The 17,265-nt window shown below is 36.8% G+C and overlaps 4 protein-coding genes across 5 annotated transcripts; 2 read left to right on the top strand and 2 right to left on the bottom strand.

The window, feature by feature from the left end:
* Nucleotides 1-867: 867 nt before the first annotated feature.
* LOC140971029 (violaxanthin de-epoxidase, chloroplastic) lies at nucleotides 868-3,344 on the top strand. Its single transcript, XM_073433071.1, has 2 exons — nucleotides 868-1,233; nucleotides 1,894-3,344. The coding sequence occupies exons 1-2, from the start codon at nucleotides 901-903 to the stop codon at nucleotides 3,139-3,141; spliced, it is 1,581 nt and encodes a 526-aa protein (XP_073289172.1). The 5' UTR covers nucleotides 868-900; the 3' UTR covers nucleotides 3,142-3,344.
* Nucleotides 3,345-4,132: 788 nt separating this feature from the next.
* On the top strand, nucleotides 4,133-8,625 carry LOC140971027 (uncharacterized). 2 transcript variants are annotated; one of them, XM_073433069.1, is made up of 7 exons: nucleotides 4,133-4,356; nucleotides 4,937-5,049; nucleotides 5,140-5,381; nucleotides 5,455-5,701; nucleotides 6,347-7,096; nucleotides 7,469-7,574; nucleotides 7,663-8,625. In XM_073433069.1, exons 1-6 carry the CDS (start codon nucleotides 4,212-4,214, stop codon nucleotides 7,550-7,552), a joined length of 1,581 nt encoding a protein of 526 aa, XP_073289170.1. In that variant the 5' UTR covers nucleotides 4,133-4,211; the 3' UTR covers nucleotides 7,553-7,574; nucleotides 7,663-8,625. The 2 variants fall into 2 exon arrangements, with proteins under 2 accessions (XP_073289170.1, XP_073289169.1); XM_073433068.1 differs by having other exon boundaries at nucleotides 7,658-8,625.
* LOC140971028 (probable mediator of RNA polymerase II transcription subunit 26c) lies at nucleotides 8,457-10,885 on the bottom strand. The gene is made up of 9 exons (XM_073433070.1): nucleotides 10,249-10,885; nucleotides 10,098-10,166; nucleotides 9,910-9,992; nucleotides 9,727-9,794; nucleotides 9,514-9,572; nucleotides 9,378-9,411; nucleotides 9,168-9,298; nucleotides 8,860-8,947; nucleotides 8,457-8,749 (listed from the first exon to the last, which is right to left on the bottom strand). The coding sequence occupies exons 1-9, from the start codon at nucleotides 10,675-10,677 to the stop codon at nucleotides 8,640-8,642; spliced, it is 1,071 nt and encodes a 356-aa protein (XP_073289171.1). The 5' UTR covers nucleotides 10,678-10,885; the 3' UTR covers nucleotides 8,457-8,639.
* A 1,154-nt stretch (nucleotides 10,886-12,039) lies between these two features.
* LOC140971024 (ABC transporter F family member 5) lies at nucleotides 12,040-17,196 on the bottom strand. Its single transcript, XM_073433066.1, has 9 exons — nucleotides 16,225-17,196; nucleotides 15,576-15,917; nucleotides 13,921-14,061; nucleotides 13,495-13,674; nucleotides 13,201-13,356; nucleotides 12,946-13,047; nucleotides 12,743-12,871; nucleotides 12,376-12,480; nucleotides 12,040-12,286 (listed from the first exon to the last, which is right to left on the bottom strand). Exons 1-9 carry the CDS (start codon nucleotides 17,077-17,079, stop codon nucleotides 12,191-12,193), a joined length of 2,106 nt encoding a protein of 701 aa, XP_073289167.1. The 5' UTR covers nucleotides 17,080-17,196; the 3' UTR covers nucleotides 12,040-12,190.
* Between the last annotated feature and the right edge of the window lie 69 nt (nucleotides 17,197-17,265).

Genomic DNA, 17,265 nt, shown 5'->3' with positions numbered 1-17,265 from the left:
AACCTTATTTACTTGCCCATATTGAAATCTCCACTGTTGATTAATTCAGCATGTCATCAGATAATTGATCATCCATGAATACTGCAGAGCCCACATCAATCTAGGGTTTTGCAAAAAGGAAAAAGTTGCATGATTAATTTTTAACGTGTGGTCCAAATGGGAAAGATATAATTCACATGGAAAACTACTGAATTGTCCCTTAATTTGTTTCTTGTTTGCAATTTTTAATATTATCAGATGAGTATATCAGTTCTTATATGTCTTTATGGATCTATTTCTATAAGACGATTCAATATGATTCATACTTGAATCGTAAGATGATATTTTTTCATGAATCAGTTCGAGTTGAAGATCCGTATAATAAAATTGACATGTGACTCCGTCTCATATGAGTTCTTTGTTACTCGATTGTTTTCACTTTCTGTCCTTTGTCATTTTTCCTAATTCTTTGGATAGAGTTCAACAAGAAATACATACCAATTATATATAGTTTTATCTATTGGGTCCTGTTACAGTTTTTTTACAATTTTCTAGTTTTTCTAACGATTTCCAAATAAAATATGTCTCTAATTAAATATAGACAAAAAATATTTTGAGACAATTTAGCAGGTCAATTTTGTGATAAAGATTTTCAACTCGATTTGATTCATTAAAAATATTATTTTGTATGCAATAGTATTATTTTTTAATTTAAATATGAATAATGTGTTTTACGAAAATTGATACGTGAGACAATTACAAGTAAATGTTAGATATGTCATATATCTATTCACAATCACATACATATATAAATCGATTTTATTTATTGTAAAATATTAAGTAGTAAAATGAATTTATAGATAATAGTACTTTTGTTTACAGCTTAAAAAGGATACTTTTGTTTACAGCTTAAAAAGGATAATGGTTCTTCCACCGTCGATGCTCTACCATCCATTCCATGCCCGCTTCATTTTCCCAACGCTCGAACTCTCCGTTCTACACGCAACCAATGAATACAAGCCTCGACCGTACAGCCCACCGGCTTTCTTCATCGCCAAATCATTCGGTTTTCTTCCGAGTCACCGCCTTTTCTGCCATACAAATCTATTGATCCGAGGCACAGATTTTCGTAATTGTTCCACTTCAGCTGCCATGGACGAGAGTACGAGTCCGGTGAGAATAGTGGCTCTCGTCGGCGAAGGTAGCGTAAGCCCGCTTGAATCCACACCTTGGTCGGACGTTATGCTCCACACAGTGAGTGTCTGTCTTTCAATACTAGTTTGAACTTGGTAAAGGATCGCTTGGGTTGGATCACGTTCGATGATTTAGTTTTATTTCACTTTCCTCTCGGATTTGATGACATTTTCAAAGTTGAATGCTTTTTCATGAATAGTAAACTCTCTCTATCTTTAAAGGCTTTGAATGATTTTACTTGTGTTAAATGAAATTTGCAATCGAGTTGATAATTCTTGAAGCAATTGATCAAATGGGCATTCGTGCATGGTTTTTTATTCTCTATCCTCTTGTATATCAGAGTCTTGCGAAACTGTTCGAATAAGTTCTGATTTTCTCTAATTTAACGTCTTATGGGAATGATCATCGATCATGCAGTTCATGCTTCAACAGCTTAAATGATGAATCACCAATGCCTCGAGAATCAAGTACTTAGAAAAGCTTTATTCAATTTAAGTTTTTTGAATGTCAACTTCTCCAATTTATAAATTTTGCATTTCTTTGGTCTTTTTTTTGAAGTTTTATTTGGTTTTATCTTTACTAATGCTATAATGCATCAATTGCCCATTGATTTCAAGACTGATTGTTGCATTTTATGCATCTACTAGTGATCTTATTTTGTTGACTGGGAGTGGTGAATTTGAGACCTCTAGATTTTTCTAATTAATTCTGTATCCCCAGGCTGAAAGATTGCAATGGATTGATGAAGGTTTTGAAATGCTTGTTTTTACGGATAACTTTAATCAAGCTAATTATGAGTTCATAGGGATGAAAATAGATCGTGCAAATATTTTGATGATTGTTGCTGTAGTGGATCAAGAATCGGTTGAATGGATCCAAGCCAATTGTCAACAGGTTTCAAATGTAATATGTTTTGATTCATCTCCTGCTTTGACAAACAAGTTAGGGGGGTATCTTGTCCAAACTGAGGCAAAAAGAAGTATATTCAGATTTTTATCATTGCCTCCACAACGAGAACTCAAGAAATCAGAGGAAGTTGTTCGAACTGTATTTGAGGCCTGGGATAGGCATAATGCTGATGATATACGGTTCTGTCTGCTAGTTATAATAAATGCTTATATAAGGCCAGTTTCGATCCTGAAGAATCTCAGAGCAAAAGGCTTTTCGACATTGAATTGCATGGTGAAAAATTGTGGGCCTCAAATATTGAATTGTCTGTTGGATCCAAATTGTAGGAAAGCTCTTCAATGCTTGAATCAATGTAGTCCAGTGGACCAAGTATGCAACTATTGTTGCATTGCTTCATACGAGAGTCCTAAACTCGAAGAATTTTCCTTATGTGTACTGCAGAAGCATAACTGTCTTGGATTGGATGCCAAAATTCCAGAGAAACCTCATGTGATGCCAATGGTTCGGTTTCGAGGGGAGGATTTGAGTCATGAAATAAGTGAAGATCTTCTTGTGGGTTGGTTAGAGAGGTTGGGTTGGAGTTGGCGTGTTGTTGCTGGACAAAACCCCGCTTACGATCAGTTCCCATGCCAGTACCAGTTATTCTACCGGGGAAAGGCAAGAGGGTCATTTTGGTATGAACCAGTTTTTCAAGTGAGAACACTTGGAGGGGCTTTGGTGTGGAGACGAAGAAAATACCGTGTTAAACGAGGAAAGATACCTGGGACATTTTACTTCAGTGTATTGGATAATGGAGTGGTTTCAAATGAATTTTGGACGATAGTGGATGTGACAGATGATTTTACTTGGGGTCTGTTTCACTACCATGGAGCTGCTCGAGTTGCGGGACAGTCGTACAGTGGGGCAGTTCTTGTCAGCCCGGATGGCACATACCCAGACGAGAGTCAGAGGCATCGATTGGAGTCTGCGTTTGATAGATGTAGAATCAAGGAGTGGGAGCTATATTTTGTTGATAATTCTTGTTGTCAAAATCCACCTTTAGGCCCGCACGAGGGTTAATGTTTGCATCATAAGTTGGAAAGATTTATTCCTTGAGATTGTTGGAAAAGAAGCCAAACCTATCGTTACTCCAAATCCATAACAACATTCTTGACGTTTCATCAATTTCAAACTGTGGGATAGGATCTAAAGCTGATTACAACATGTTTGACATAAACTACTCCCAATGTCTATATATATGATGTTTGCTGTCAACTTTTACGAAATAAGGTTGAAAAATTAGTTTGAGAATATAAAACCACGAGAAATTGTGGGTTCGATCAACAAGACTGCGGGGTTTTTTAAGCTTGTGAAATCCAAAATATCAGAATATGAAATTCATGTTCCCACCCATAAAAATAGAAATAAGATTAATTATTTTTTTTTTCTTATGACAACTACTATGTACGTTGTTCGGCCCATATTTTAGTACTCATATTTCCGTACTGAAATATTTCTGGTCTCTTTCACTGTGACATTTTCGGCCGTTAAATTTAAAAAAATGTGACATATTTAGTTCCTACCGTTATTTTTAATTACAAAGTTAACGGACAAGGACTAAAACATAGTGATAAAATTCACAGTTTATAATATAAATCCATTTGTTTTGCCATTTCAACAAAATTTTGTAATCATGGAATTTTTACATAGTAAAAAAACCATAGTAAATTTTAAATCTTGTTTTTTGAAACAAATTTTGTTTAGTATCATGCTATTTATATAACATTTATAGTACCTAAGTTTTAAAAAATATGGTGTGTTTAGTCATTATCGNTACTAAATACAACATTAAAATATATAAAACTATCGTAATTAAATAAATAATTAAAATTTGGCATCTATACACACAAATTTTATATTTTTTATAAATTTAAATAAATTTTTTAGAAAATAAAAGGATCAATTATTTTTTTAAAAAATGAATCAACTACTATTTCTAACTTTCAAGTAATGCTTAACCGGTCCATTTGGACCCCGATTTTTTAAATAACACGCAGGGGTCTCCGCAAGGCGCCATCATAAAAGGAGTTTTACGTTTGTACCTTATTTTTTTTAAAAAAAACCCTAAATTCTCTATCAGAAGCGAAACAATGACTGGTTTCTCTGGCAGAAAATCTACCGTGAAATCCGTTAAACAACAGAAAAGAAAGATTGTTGAGGTTGGAAGAAAGCAAGACGAAGGTCCTGCAAAAAAATCCGCGAATATAACTGGTCGGGGGTATCATGAAGCCACAGGTTTGGAAGCTTACTTGCATATTTTTTTTAAAATTTTGACTGTCTTCTGCAAAGATGACAGCCCTGTTCCACCCAGCAAGATACGACTCAACATGTTACCCATACACTGACTTAAAGCATTGAATTAACCGAAAGTCTATCACTTGCTAGGAGGTTATGGATTCAAGCCGAATCTATCTAACGAACCAATAAAATAGGGCTTAGCGTCTTAAGGTGCATGTATGCCATTAAATTTCGGCTTATTTCCTTATTACTTATGTTGGTAATTTTGTGGTTGCAACAATGATTTAAAAAAATAGTGACTGCCTCTTCGACTTTATCATTCTCTTTGTATTGCATCTGTGACTGCATTGTGGTCGATCCTGAGTTGCGTTGGTTCGTGTAAATATATCAGTCTGTATCCTTTTACATTTTGAGACCCAAACCAATTTCTACTAAAGTTTTAAAAATAATTGCTATCTGTCTTCTTGAGTTTGCAGATGTTTTCACCCTAGTTCTGTTAACCCAATTTCCACAGGAAACCAAAGCATTAATCAGTTAGCTAGTTAAAGTATTTCATATGGTTATTTATGTATTGCAGAAAGTATAGGGATTACTAAATTGCAGCCTCGGGCTCAATTGCAGACCCCATCTGCAAAGATTAAACTGCAGCTTTTCCCAATAAATGAACGTACTCGCTTGGGATTAGAGGAGGTATGATTGTCAACTCCATAAGGGCAAGTTGTTGCTTGCTTCAACAAATTTGTTAAAATTGTTTTGTTGCATGGTGTCATTTTGTCACAGCATGGCTACAATCCATTTCTAGAACTTACTCTAAGTGCTCAGAAGAAGATATCATCAGTGGTCAGACATCTGAATGCAAAATGGAGCTGTTCAACTATTGCAAGAGGACAACTCATGCTTTTCCCCTACAGTACAAAGTCAGAAGCACTAGATACATGCCAAAAATGGACAATAAATGACAATGCCATTACTGCAGAGGAGGTGTATGTTGCTGCGGAGAGTCCATTCCTTTTCCGCCTAAGGTAATCCTATTTTTTCTGTCTTCTGGAAATCCATGTCCTATAGTTCTGTCATGCTACTTGATTTTCTTTCTAGGTATGGCTGGTATTCAAATGTCCAGCATAGCACGAATGAGAGAACCCCTACATTTAATGAATGTGAGGCTCATACAGATTCTGAGGGAAAGATCAGCCTCTGCAGTAGATTTATGGATATCACAAACCAGCAAGAAGCTAAAATAGTTGAGGATAGCGAGGATGTTCAAAATCTGATCAATGTGAGTGAAGTTTCAGAAACAGTAGTGAATGAAATGAAGGTTTTGGATGCCATGGAAGATCGCATGGTAAATTTGGGATTCAGATTTTGGCTGTTTTCTCATGCTACTTTGTTTAACTGTGGATGATTTCACTGATAATAGTCTTGAATATCTTTCCTGGGTAACCGCGAGTGTATTGTGATTTAAATATTTGTGGGAAAAATGGTAATCGTCAGTTGATAGGGATGCTCAATTGAATCAATAATATGAAATGAGACTTAACCGAATATTGATTTTTAACCTGCTTTGCCAGGTGGAAGGAAGATCTTATGATTTCCAAAATGCTGTGTCTTAGAATTTAATGTGAACAGAATTATGTGGATGTGAAGTTTACAGTCCTTGAAATGTATGTGCATTATGTTCGAGATGACATTATGGAGATAGACCCATAACGGTCTTGGACGTAAACTTCTTGGAAATCATCAAGGTTAGGCTGCATATAAAGAAACTGCTGTTGAAAGGTTTATTTGAATACCCGAATTTAATGATACTGCTGCCTTTTGAATACGTGTTCTCCTAACATCCTACAGCCTCCTTTGAGTAGAGTTTTTATGTGCTTCGTATGATTTTTCTCTCTGACATATGAATACTCTTAATGCCAGGTAGATCATCTTTCCAACTTGGTATTAACTTCTATGTTTTTTTTTAACCAATGCATCTTGTTCTTGTTAGGATGATGAGGTAACCACTGATGTCCCTGCACAACCGACAATACTTTGGGATGATACTTTCACCAACTTGAGCATTGGAGACCTGCTATCTGAAATATCTTTGCAGGGAAATATCAAAGACTCTGATCTCAACTCCATAAATAAATGTATCATGCAGCCAATTGGTTTCCTTTCTGACATAAGTGTTGGGGCCCTGCTGTCTGAAGCATCTTTGCAGTCCAAGATCAGTAATTCAGGTGTGAAATTGGAGACCGAGTCAACGTTGCAACCTATTGTTTTGACTTCTGGTGAAAGAAATGGAAAGTTACTGTGCGATGTGTCTCCACACCCAGATGAGAGCAAGTTGGATGGACAAACAATAGAAAGGAAGCACACAAAATCTCAATCTCCATGGGATGATTGCTTTACTACCTTAAGCATTGGAGGCTTGTTATCTGAAATATCCTTGATGCGTAAAGCTGGGTGTGAACCAAAAGAGAATGAATCAGGCTTGCAGCATGGTGCACCCTTGTCTGATTCATTTGATGCTTTTGTCACAGCACAACTATGCCAAAGTTCTGAACTTCAAAATCCATCATGTGACAAGTCGACTTTATCTATATTGGATGCTGAAGAAACGTGCCATGGTTTTCCTATCCAGAAACTTCGACCATTGAACATTACGGATGTGACTTCGAGTGAAAGAGCTAGCCCTGGTGGATGCTACATTGATACTAGTGGAAGACCATTTTGGTCCCCCAATGTCGGAAAGGTTTGTGTGGACATTCTTTTTATGTTGAATTATCTTTAAGTCTGAACTAGTCCCATTTAAGTGATTAGTATTTGGAATGTGTTGATGTTTGAACATCCGGTAGATTCACTTGCATACCAAATAGAAAGGTTCGCTGTTTATGTAAAGATCTGCAGAGATGTGGTGCAATGTGCATCAAAGCTATTAAGTAGGTGTATCTATACTTTATTTTATTGTTAGAGTGCTGTTTATTAAAAAAATTCAGATTTCTGGTTTGCTTCTGATGGGACAGTATAGTTTAGCATTCTAGTTTGTTCACTTGGACTTGCTTATTATATTCCTGGTCAACATTCCATCGTGAGGAAAATGAATATATTTTGTTTGTATTTGTAGGAGAAGAATGAAACAGTGTTTTTTAAGGATTCTTCGTGTCAAGAACAGAATCCTTGGACTTGCTCTGGAAACGAGTTTGATTAAGATAGCAACCTTGGCCTGTCAGGTAATCTCTTTCTGGATGTTGGCCAAACTAATTTCATTCCATCAGTAGAGTGAGTCTTTTGAACCCCTTTGCTCTTGTTCCAGCGCAGCACGCATGAATTTGTAAGGGTGCTAGGATTGATCCTCATCTTTGGTACAAAGCCATACAACATTGAACATATGAACCCTACAGCGCAGAAGAGGTAATCGCAACAAGAGACTATAGACAATGTGAGGGGAAATGTTTTGGTTGCATGTTAAATAATCAAATCATTATATACAAAGCGATACATAATTTAATTTGGTCGAATTTAAAGTAGATGATAATTATATGTGATTTGGATATGATATTCATGTTCGATTATGAAATAAAATAATTATTTTCTCCTTTTTCCCTTCGACTATTACAAAGCAACACACATTTTGGTACATCATATATATCAATCTACGGAGCTGTAAACTATATAGCTCTATGAAATCTCGTTGGTGCGATATAAAATACCATAAAAACAATGCATAGGTAGGAAGCAGAGATCATTTTCATGACGTATTTTACGGAACAAATATAGGATGACATAGAGATAAGTAAATAACCCAGCCTACTAATCCTATGTAATTTCCTAACCCACTAAGTAACATTATTTACCGTTCAATAAATATTGTCCTATTATCTCATCAAGTCACCCAAACAGATTGATTATACATAAAACATCAAAATTATGGTTGTAATCATTATACGAACTTCCCGCCTGTCATCTCTCATAAGACCCCATTAGAGCCTTGAATAAAACAAGCGATCAACTACATTCACATACATTACCATTCAATCAAACATGACAGAAATTCCAATTTTGGTCGTCTTAAAAACATCGATGGTAATTTAATTAGCAGTATAAAACAAAACTACACATGCAAAAGCTCTTCTTTTAATTTATAACGATAATGATGACGTTGGTGATTCGGACAAAATATATCGGGGGACCAACCAACAGCTTTTTGGGAAACCCCTTTATCCGAAACAATGTAATGTGGCACACAATTTGATATAATGGTATGATATAATACAAGCAAAAGAAAGAAGAGCAAATCAGCGATGGTGCCTTCCCTGAAAGCCACTTTTGTTCTTTGCAAAGAAGGCATTCTTTGGTTTCGGGATCTCATGAATATCCATCACCTGAATTGTCCTTTGCTTTTTGGCTTCACAAACCAACACAAACAGATGCCAATCAGTATAAAAAGAAACATCTCTAAAAGGTGCTGCTACATGCCTACATCTTCTATTACTAAGCCAAGGGGTAAAATCACACCATTCTCAGCTTCTTGGTAATTCTCTTGAAGCCGCCTCCTTGCTGAATTAAGCCTTTCGTCATCTATCACAGATTCCCTTTGTGCTCTCTGCAAAAATTTCATTTTGTTCATTAACACCAAGTCCAAATACCTTGGACTAAAATCTTTATTCAAAACGAGCAAGCTCCTAAATAGGAACTTGACAACATAAATAAATGGCTTCAACATTTCTGCATCAGACCGAAACTGACAAGTTCACGATTCGCAGTTAAGGTGCACACAATTATGATGCCAAATTTTTAAAAAGTTTGGGCTCAGCTTCAAATACATTAGGAGGAGCAGAGGAAGATTTAGGAATTGAGTGCGGTGGTCTTGTTGCTTCTTTCCGAGGTACAGTTTGAGGTGGCTTAGGCTTTGGTTCATATTCTGCATGATTTCTTTCCACACTAGAACTCCCATCTGTCAATTAAGAGAGGAAATTAACAACATATATCAAATAGAAACAAAAAGTGAAATCACAATCCGATTTGATGCTTACTTTGTGGATTTGGAGAGTAGCCAAAATCTGGAACCTGAAAGAACCAAAATTTCATCTCAAATAATATGTAGAAACCCATTTCAGACTCTCTTCATTTTCTTTCCAAACATATAACCAATTAGACAAACTCGGTTACCTGGTGACGACCATTTTGCTGATTTTTGGGTATGTTGTGCTGAGGTGAATCCCCATCAGCTGTCACCACCATCACCCACCAAGAATTAGCAATAAATTCTCTTATCTACTTCAGATTATTCATTAACATTAAAATGAAGTAATTTTAGCTAGCCTGTTTAGTAACAATACAATAGAGATCACTTTCTAAATTTGGAACGTCTAACAACTTTACCTAAGAGGTTTGAAGATGTTTGTGGTTGGTTCACCTTGACCCATTCATCCACAGTTTCTTTCCATTTTCTGTGCACCAACGAAGCCCCCAAAAAAAATCACCAATGACCAAAAGCACAAACACCATCGTAATAAAGTAAAAACAAGAAAAAGAAGCATATCAGATAAAGAACAAAGCAAAAACCTGACAACCATCTTGACCAATCTGCGAACTTCGCCTGATGGATGCTTCCTCAATCGATTCACATGCCTCCCGATATCAGTTTCCTACAGTAGAAACACAGATCCTTTCATCTTTTGTCCAACACTTAGTAAAAAAGGTCTGGTAAATTATAAACAACTAGATGGAAGATGGCTAAAACTAATTCTCACCTTGAGAGCTTGGAACGTGATATCCATATCAGCCAGGATTTGAAGCAAATCCACCACAGCATCTTCGCTCTACACTCGATAAAATATTCATATACAGCGGCAGCTAATTTAGAAAGAAGCGAAAACTACGTAAAAGAGAAAAGTGGAAAACCTGGTGTGGGTCTTCAAGCTGCTCTTTGATGGTGAGAATTTTGGTTTGTTCATCATCAAACAAGCCCCCATAGGGATCCAAATCTTGCTCGTCTCCTCGACTGAAATTGGGGTTGTTTGACTCGGGAGTCAGCAGACTCTTGCTAAAATCCTCATTTAAAATCCTAGTACTATTATCATCATTAGATTTATTACTAATAGTGTTGGTATCAAGGTTGTCGTTAAAATACTGATGCTCCTCAACAACGTTGCTGTTGCAGCTTCGACACAGCTGGGATGGCGGGGTATAGAGAGCCTCGACGATTTTGTCGCGGCGACGGCGCAGTTCCTCCGCATAATCGGAATTAGCTACTCGAATGGCCGTCTCAATAAGCGCCCATATCCCTACCCTCGATCTGGATAGAATCGCCCGAAACTCTTCGGAATCCATGACTGAATAGGTAATCGTGAGGTTACATCAGCAGATCTGAGGAAAGTCGAGGAAACGACAGAGGATTGGCCATCTGATAATCTCACGCTGATCAGGCGGAGCCAGCGGAAGAAGATGACAAATTATATTCTTATTCTTTTTTTTATATTAATTTTTAATAAAAGAAGAAATAGTGGCGAGAGGGATTGGTGAGCTGTGAAGCAGCAAACACAACACTAATTTAGTTGCTTTACTATCGGCTTCTTGTATTCATTGTTTCTTTTTTTATATTATTATTAGTATCAAGAAAATCGTTAAGTTTTAAAATAAATTATTTTTAAAAATCATATAATTCATCTTATTAATTATTATTATTATAAAAGTGAATAATAAAACGTGAAAAACAAGAATTTCAGGTAGAATTCCCACAAATCTTAGTTGTTTCTCGTACAACTCTTTCTTTGTTAGGTTGCTTTTTCTTGCTGTTATCAAATGAAAGAACCCATTTTTATCGAAGATGTTTCCCGATAATTTTTATGGGATGCAGAATGATGGATTCTTTAGATTGGAATTATACCTCTGGTTCAATTTTCCTGATGAAATGGGTTTTGGGTAGGATACGAAGTGCAGGTCGTGCTTTTTGTTGAGGCTTGATATATGTTGTGTTTCTTCGTTGGACGTGAATTACTAAGGCGATTATTTTGGATTGTTTTTCCCTTTTTCTTCGAGTGAAGAAATTTTAGTTTCAGGAGCTGCGGAAATATGTTTTGGAGAGAAGAAAAAAGAGAACATGGTCTTTGTCCAATGTTTGAGTTGTCGAACACGCTTTAACAAAGTTTCTTACAATAGACGGAAATTCTGGACTAGTAGCCCACTCTATTCAATATCAGCCATTACCCAATCCAATCTTTCCTGAATATAATGAGGGGGAGCGTTGTCGATTGTGCCATGTAAATTCCGGTCTTTCAAACCGAGATAAACAAGTCCACGATAATCCAATACCTCTCTGAAAGAATCCATTTTCAGAGACAAAAACCAAAATCCGGGAAATATCCCGGATAGCCATTCGGAGACGATTGGCAGCCCGAGGGTCCACCAGTCCTCGAGCATCCAGCATAATATCTTCATGGTACGCGGTGTGGCTGCGTCGTTTTTTTTAAAAAAAATTTAAATCATATCTTACAAATAAAAGAAATAATCCTCAAATCAATTTTTCAGAGCCGCCACTACAATCCCGTTCCATTAGGGACACAACCAACCATGAAACAAGAAGTCGTCCGAGGGGAAATTACCCAAAAGAGGACGGAAATTGGTTACCTGCGTGTGCAACTCAACAAAAATCACAATCATACCGAAATAAAGTTTTCCAATGCAACAATAAAATAATCACAAAAAATACAATATCCCTTGGTATTACCGGTGATAATTTCAGGTGACAATAGACAGTTTTTCTTTCCAATCATTTCTAAAAAAAATTAACCTATATCTGTTTGTGCAGCATATATACAAATACACAATGTCAGCTTTCCAATCATTAGTTCCATCTTTTAGCATTCTTTAATCCTTTGGATTTCTGTTTAGCAGCTTGAAATGCCTGCATTTTCTGTTTCTTCCTCACTTCCTTTTCCGCCTATCACAGACAAAAGACGCCCATTCTATTAGAACAAATTTCAAAGTTACCTAAAGATACTGAGCTTCACTCTACTATCACACATTCACCTTGGACATCTTGGATTTGGCTTTGGCTTTTGGTGACTTATCCTCGATCTCCGCCTCTCTTTCAAGCTCCCTTTCTCTAGCTTCAAGATTCTTCTCTAAATAGTACTGTCATCTCAAACAATATCACGTCACCAGCATCCATAATGTGGATAAAATTGCACGTAAAAGAACCATCAAAATCTAAAATATTGAAGTGCACACTCAGATCGAACTCAAATATATTTTCTTTCTACCAGTTTAAACTAATATTTGATCCATGGAAACCCAATGCAATGCCTAAATTTAGAGTATTCTGGAAACATTAGATAACCAATAAACATAATTTGAATGCCCATAAAATATATTTTGTTGTAAAGCTAGGACTTACATCGTAGTCTCCAGCATAGTCCTGTAGCATCCCATCTTTCACTTCCAAGACTCGGTTAACAATTTGCTTTATGAAGTATCTGTCGTGAGATACTGTAATAACAGTTCCCTGGTACTCGTTTATCGCTTCCTGATACATGACATCAAGTGAATAAAAAGAGAACATCTGAAAAAAGTAGGGAAATAAACTATCAGATGTCGAACCTCTAGCATCTCTTTCGTAGGTATGTCTAAATGATTTGTCGGTTCATCCAAAACAAGAAGGGTTGAAGGTTGAACCATGAACTTGCAAAAGGCGAGTCGAGCCTGCACAAGCGAAAACAATTCATTTTTAGTAGTTACTGGCAAAACATGATCATGACATCTTCAAATTGAACTCAAACATTTTGTTAGTTAATTTGATTATATAGATGAAGTTCAATAGTTTTGAAGGAAGTGCAAATTTGTGCAAGCATGTACCTTCTCACCACCACTTAGAAAGGAAACCTTCTGTTCAAGCATATCTGCCTTGAAGTTATAACGACCTAGGAGACCCTTTATGTCATCAAGTCTCCACTCTCGCGCAACTTCAGCAACACTTTCCAGCACTGTTTTATGCAAATTAAGAGCCTCTGCCTGAAAAAAAACGGTAACAAGTAATTTCAATCACGAAAGGAAATAAATAACACACAGAACCTTTCAGATCATTGGTAACAAATATTAGAATTAGAGCTAGGTATCACAAGGAAACCAGCAGCACTAGCAATAACCAACCTGATTCTGCTCAAAATAGTTTGGCAGTACATTGTGATCCCCGAGTAAAATTTCTCCACTTGTTGGCTTTTCCATGCCCATAATCAGTTTAAGTAACGTACTTTTCCCACACCCATTTGGACCAAGGATGGCAATTTTCTCTCCTCTTTCAATGGTCAAATTTGCATTCTTAAATAGAACCTGGAAAAAAGTGAATGTAATAATGTTGGGTGTGCTAGCCAGTAAAAAAGAAAAAGAAACTTCATGGAGGCAATCTTTTATTAGAGAAAAAATTAGATTCTGAACCTATCTTTGTCTGCAAATCGATAAAATCTATAAAAATTAATTACATGAGTACCCTAAAAAATTCCTGGTACAAGACCCTAGTATTTACGTGACGGAATAATGTAATATGAAATTTTAGATGTGGTATAGAAAGTCGATTACCATGTTCTCATAACCAAATACTAGGTTCTTTATTCTCACAACTGATCGGCCGCTTTGTCCACATTCTGGAAACCGGATCTTCATTTGCTTCCGAATAAAGGGTTTCTCAACTTGTTCGTCATCCTGGAGCTTTTCCAGCTTCTGCTCCGACCAGAATTTAATAAAGAAATCCAAAGGCAAGGAAAAAATCGTAAGTATAACTTTGAAAGACTCCAGCAGCACCGGCATAGAGTAAAAAATAGGCAATTTATTATTAGGAAACTAGAAAAGAAGTGAAGTAAAATTTTTAACCTAAATTGGCCCTTCTGTAGGTAGCAGGAAGATGACTCACCATGGGACACAAAATTTAACAAAGAAAAGCTAAATAATGTTCAGATAACAGCCAAATCAAGTATGACAGCTGTTAAAAGTCTAAAGATAAATAGGAACAACCAAGCCTTGGGGGCATCATGGAAGCAGCATGAGCTCATTTGTATATAGAAGTGCTAAATTTTAAAGAAAAATAACTAAGCAAAACCCTGAAGTGTTCTCACAAAAAGTAGTGGTACTTTTGCATTTAGATAAACCACAGTTTCCCACCAGGAAAAACAGTCAGATAACTATCGAATACATCAGAAACTTTTTCTCATCCAGAAAAAGCTGAAATCACGATGAATGCAAAGACCATTAGTCAATGAATTATCTACTGCAGTGACTCCAGGGAGAACATAAAGCAAGACAGAAGCCGAATCAAATAGTACAATCCCTAGACTGTTATTTTGACAAATAAAAAAACACCGATGTAATGTAACATATCCTAAGTATCAAGTGACCAATGCATGAATAGTACTAATTACCAAGATTATTCAAGTTAAACTAAAGTACATACAAAGGCTGCATCATTTATTCAGGTAAAGCAACATAGAAGCACAATATCAATCACTACTACTGGGAATCATGAAGGATAGTTCACCCCACTGCACTTTTAAGACTTAATTTGAGTTCCTAAAAGATCTAGTTAAGGCTTGAGCCTTGTTTGTACCCTTTTTTTTCCTAGAAGAAACAGCATAAGAATGAACAAAAAAAAAGCTTCAAGGCAAGGTTAAGTTCTAAAATATTTCAAGCTCCTGCTGTATGCTTTTTCCTTCAGAAACCACAAAAGAAGGAAATGAAAATGTGGGAGGCAAATACTAAAAGCAAAACCGGGTCATGATCTGAAATGAGGTCGTATCAATGACATGATGTTTTTTTTGGAGTTGGAGTGAGGGGTTAGTTACAATTCACAACCCCAAAACCTCGTCCCAATTAAAGAGCACACGAAGGCTAATTTTTTATCCTTCATTTCTAGAAAAAGGGAAATGCATCCATGAGGAAAGAGCGGACCCACACTTCCAAGGACAAAATGACGTCAAATTTAGGAAATCTTTGGAGTCGAAGTATAAAAAATGTTATAATAAGCCTTTGGACTCCTGAAGATTTAATGAGAGCCAAATGTTCTTAAATCTGAACAAAGAGAATTCATAAAGTGTAATGAAACACAGAACAAGGTAGAAGTAGGTTAAAAAAAGAAAAAAAAATACCAAACTTTCTCATCTAACACAAGATTAAATTTATTTCAAGCTTGTTGGATGGATGGACAGATAGATAACAGAGAGATCAAATAACTAAATATAGACCTTTTCGGCAGAAGAAGCACGGCCAGTATTTGCTCCACCACTTAACCTGCTTATAAGGTCCCTAGTCTGTTCAATCTCTTTCTGTTGCTTTTCCCATGCTGCAAACTGAGTTTCAATCCATGCTGCCTTTGCAATGATATAATCAGAGTAATTTCCTTCATAAGTTCTCGAAACACCCATATCGGTGTCCACAATTTTTGTGCACAATTGATCGAGAAAAGCCCTGTCATGTGATATGATGACCATTGGCACGTCCTGCTTATTTAAATAGCCCTCAAGCCACTCGATGGTATCAAGATCAAGATGATTTGTGGGTTCATCCAAAAGCAATAGATCAGGATCCTGCAAATAATTTCATAAAAATATGATAATAAACAGCACAAATAACACAAACAAATCGAGTAATCATAATCTGCATCAAAATTGTCATATTCTGCCATCATCACATGAAGGTCATAGCTCATACCAGCAATTCGGTAAAAAAAACGTATACAAAACTTATAGAGTAAGTAGCGTCAGGTCGTTCAATCATGACTGGGAACAAAAATCACTACACTTGAAATCAGCTAAAAACCAATCCACCTGACACTTAAATCTATTTTCGTACGTGTATTAAGTCCAGAGAATCATGTAAGCGATTAAATTTTACCTGTAATAGAATCTTCCCGAGCGACATCCTCATTTGCCACCCTCCACTAAATGATGCAACAAGTCTATCCGCATCCTCGGGCACAAACCCAAGCTCAGGCATCAACTTGCTGATCTTAACATCTACCTCATCTAAGTCTACAGCTTGCGCCCTCCTCTGAAGCAAATCAAACTCATCCAACAGCCTCCCCATCAGCTCCAAATCATCCACGGATTTCTCCATCGCCTTCTGCACTTTCTCCAACCTCCCCGCAACCTCCATTTCGTCCCTAAAAGCGCTCAAGAATTCTTCTTTCACCGTCCTAGTAGACAAAACCTCGAATTCTTGGTTCAAGAACGCAATTTTCATGTTACTTTTTGCCTTGATTACATTCCCTGAATCCGGTTGTTCAAAACCGGCTATAATTCTCATCTGGGTTGTTTTTCCTGCGCCATTTACACCCACTAACCCAACCTTTTCTCCTTTCTTCACTTCCCAGTTGATGTTTTTCAGTACGGTGGCTCCCTTGTAACTCTTACTCACATTTTCCAACCTCACGCCCGAGGAAATGGCGGACGCGCCACTGGAACCCTTATTAGATCGTTTGAAGCTAACTTGGGAAGCTTCGGAATTATAATCGGAGAAAAGGGCCTCTATATCTTCATCCTCTTCTTCAAAAACAGTGGTGGAGGCAGAAGTTTCAGTAGCCACGGATTGTAGCTTGGAAAAAATTAGAGGAGGAGTCTTGAGGAGAGGACTGTGGATGGCGGAGGTGGAGACAACAGCGACAAAGCGGCAATGGATAGGGCGGTTAGTGGTGGAAAGTGGAGAGGCCCCGGGAAGAAAAGAGGATCGAAGTTTTGATGCCAAATCCATTTCTTTCTTCCTAGAGAGAGATTCTCAGAGGAGATGGTTAGAAATAGCAATGTGAGACTCTCCTCTTCTTTCCCTCGGGCTCTCAGCTCATAAAAGACACAAGAGGATGACCAAGAGGATTGTGCTCCAGTCACATATTTATTTCTAGATTATAATAAAATTAAGATTTTTTTTTAATAGAAGGAA

This window comes from Primulina huaijiensis, chromosome 2 (genome assembly GCF_012295235.1).
Source record: "Primulina huaijiensis isolate GDHJ02 chromosome 2, ASM1229523v2, whole genome shotgun sequence".
Lineage (NCBI taxonomy): Eukaryota > Viridiplantae > Streptophyta > Magnoliopsida > Lamiales > Gesneriaceae > Primulina > Primulina huaijiensis.
The sequence above is the reverse complement of the archived record's forward strand: the minus strand, read 5'-3'. Positions and strand labels throughout refer to the sequence as shown.

Bases quoted from the DNA above. Each gene is read 5' to 3' on its own strand.
- LOC140971029 (XM_073433071.1), top strand. From the start codon at position 901: ATGGTTCTTCCACCGTCGATGCTCTACCATCCATTCCATGCCCGCTTC. The intron at 1,234-1,893 runs GTGAGTGTCTGT...CTGTATCCCCAG, and splicing joins CGGACGTTATGCTCCACACA to GCTGAAAGATTGCAATGGAT.
- LOC140971027 (XM_073433069.1), top strand. From the start codon at position 4,212: ATGACTGGTTTCTCTGGCAGAAAATCTACCGTGAAATCCGTTAAACAA. The intron at 4,357-4,936 runs GTTTGGAAGCTT...TATGTATTGCAG, and splicing joins GGGGTATCATGAAGCCACAG to AAAGTATAGGGATTACTAAA. The intron at 7,097-7,468 runs GTTTGTGTGGAC...TTGTATTTGTAG, and splicing joins GGTCCCCCAATGTCGGAAAG to GAGAAGAATGAAACAGTGTT.
- LOC140971028 (XM_073433070.1), bottom strand. From the start codon at position 10,677: ATGGATTCCGAAGAGTTTCGGGCGATTCTATCCAGATCGAGGGTAGGG. The intron at 10,167-10,248 runs GTTTTCCACTTT...TATCGAGTGTAG, and splicing joins AGCTTGAAGACCCACACCAG to AGCGAAGATGCTGTGGTGGA. The intron at 9,573-9,726 runs GTAAAGTTGTTA...TGGTGGTGACAG, and splicing joins AACATCTTCAAACCTCTTAG to CTGATGGGGATTCACCTCAG.
- LOC140971024 (XM_073433066.1), bottom strand. From the start codon at position 17,079: ATGGATTTGGCATCAAAACTTCGATCCTCTTTTCTTCCCGGGGCCTCT. The intron at 12,481-12,742 runs GTAAGTCCTAGC...TTGAGATGACAG, and splicing joins ACTATGCTGGAGACTACGAT to TACTATTTAGAGAAGAATCT. The intron at 12,287-12,375 runs GTGAATGTGTGA...TGTCTGTGATAG, and splicing joins CCAAATCCAAGATGTCCAAG to GCGGAAAAGGAAGTGAGGAA.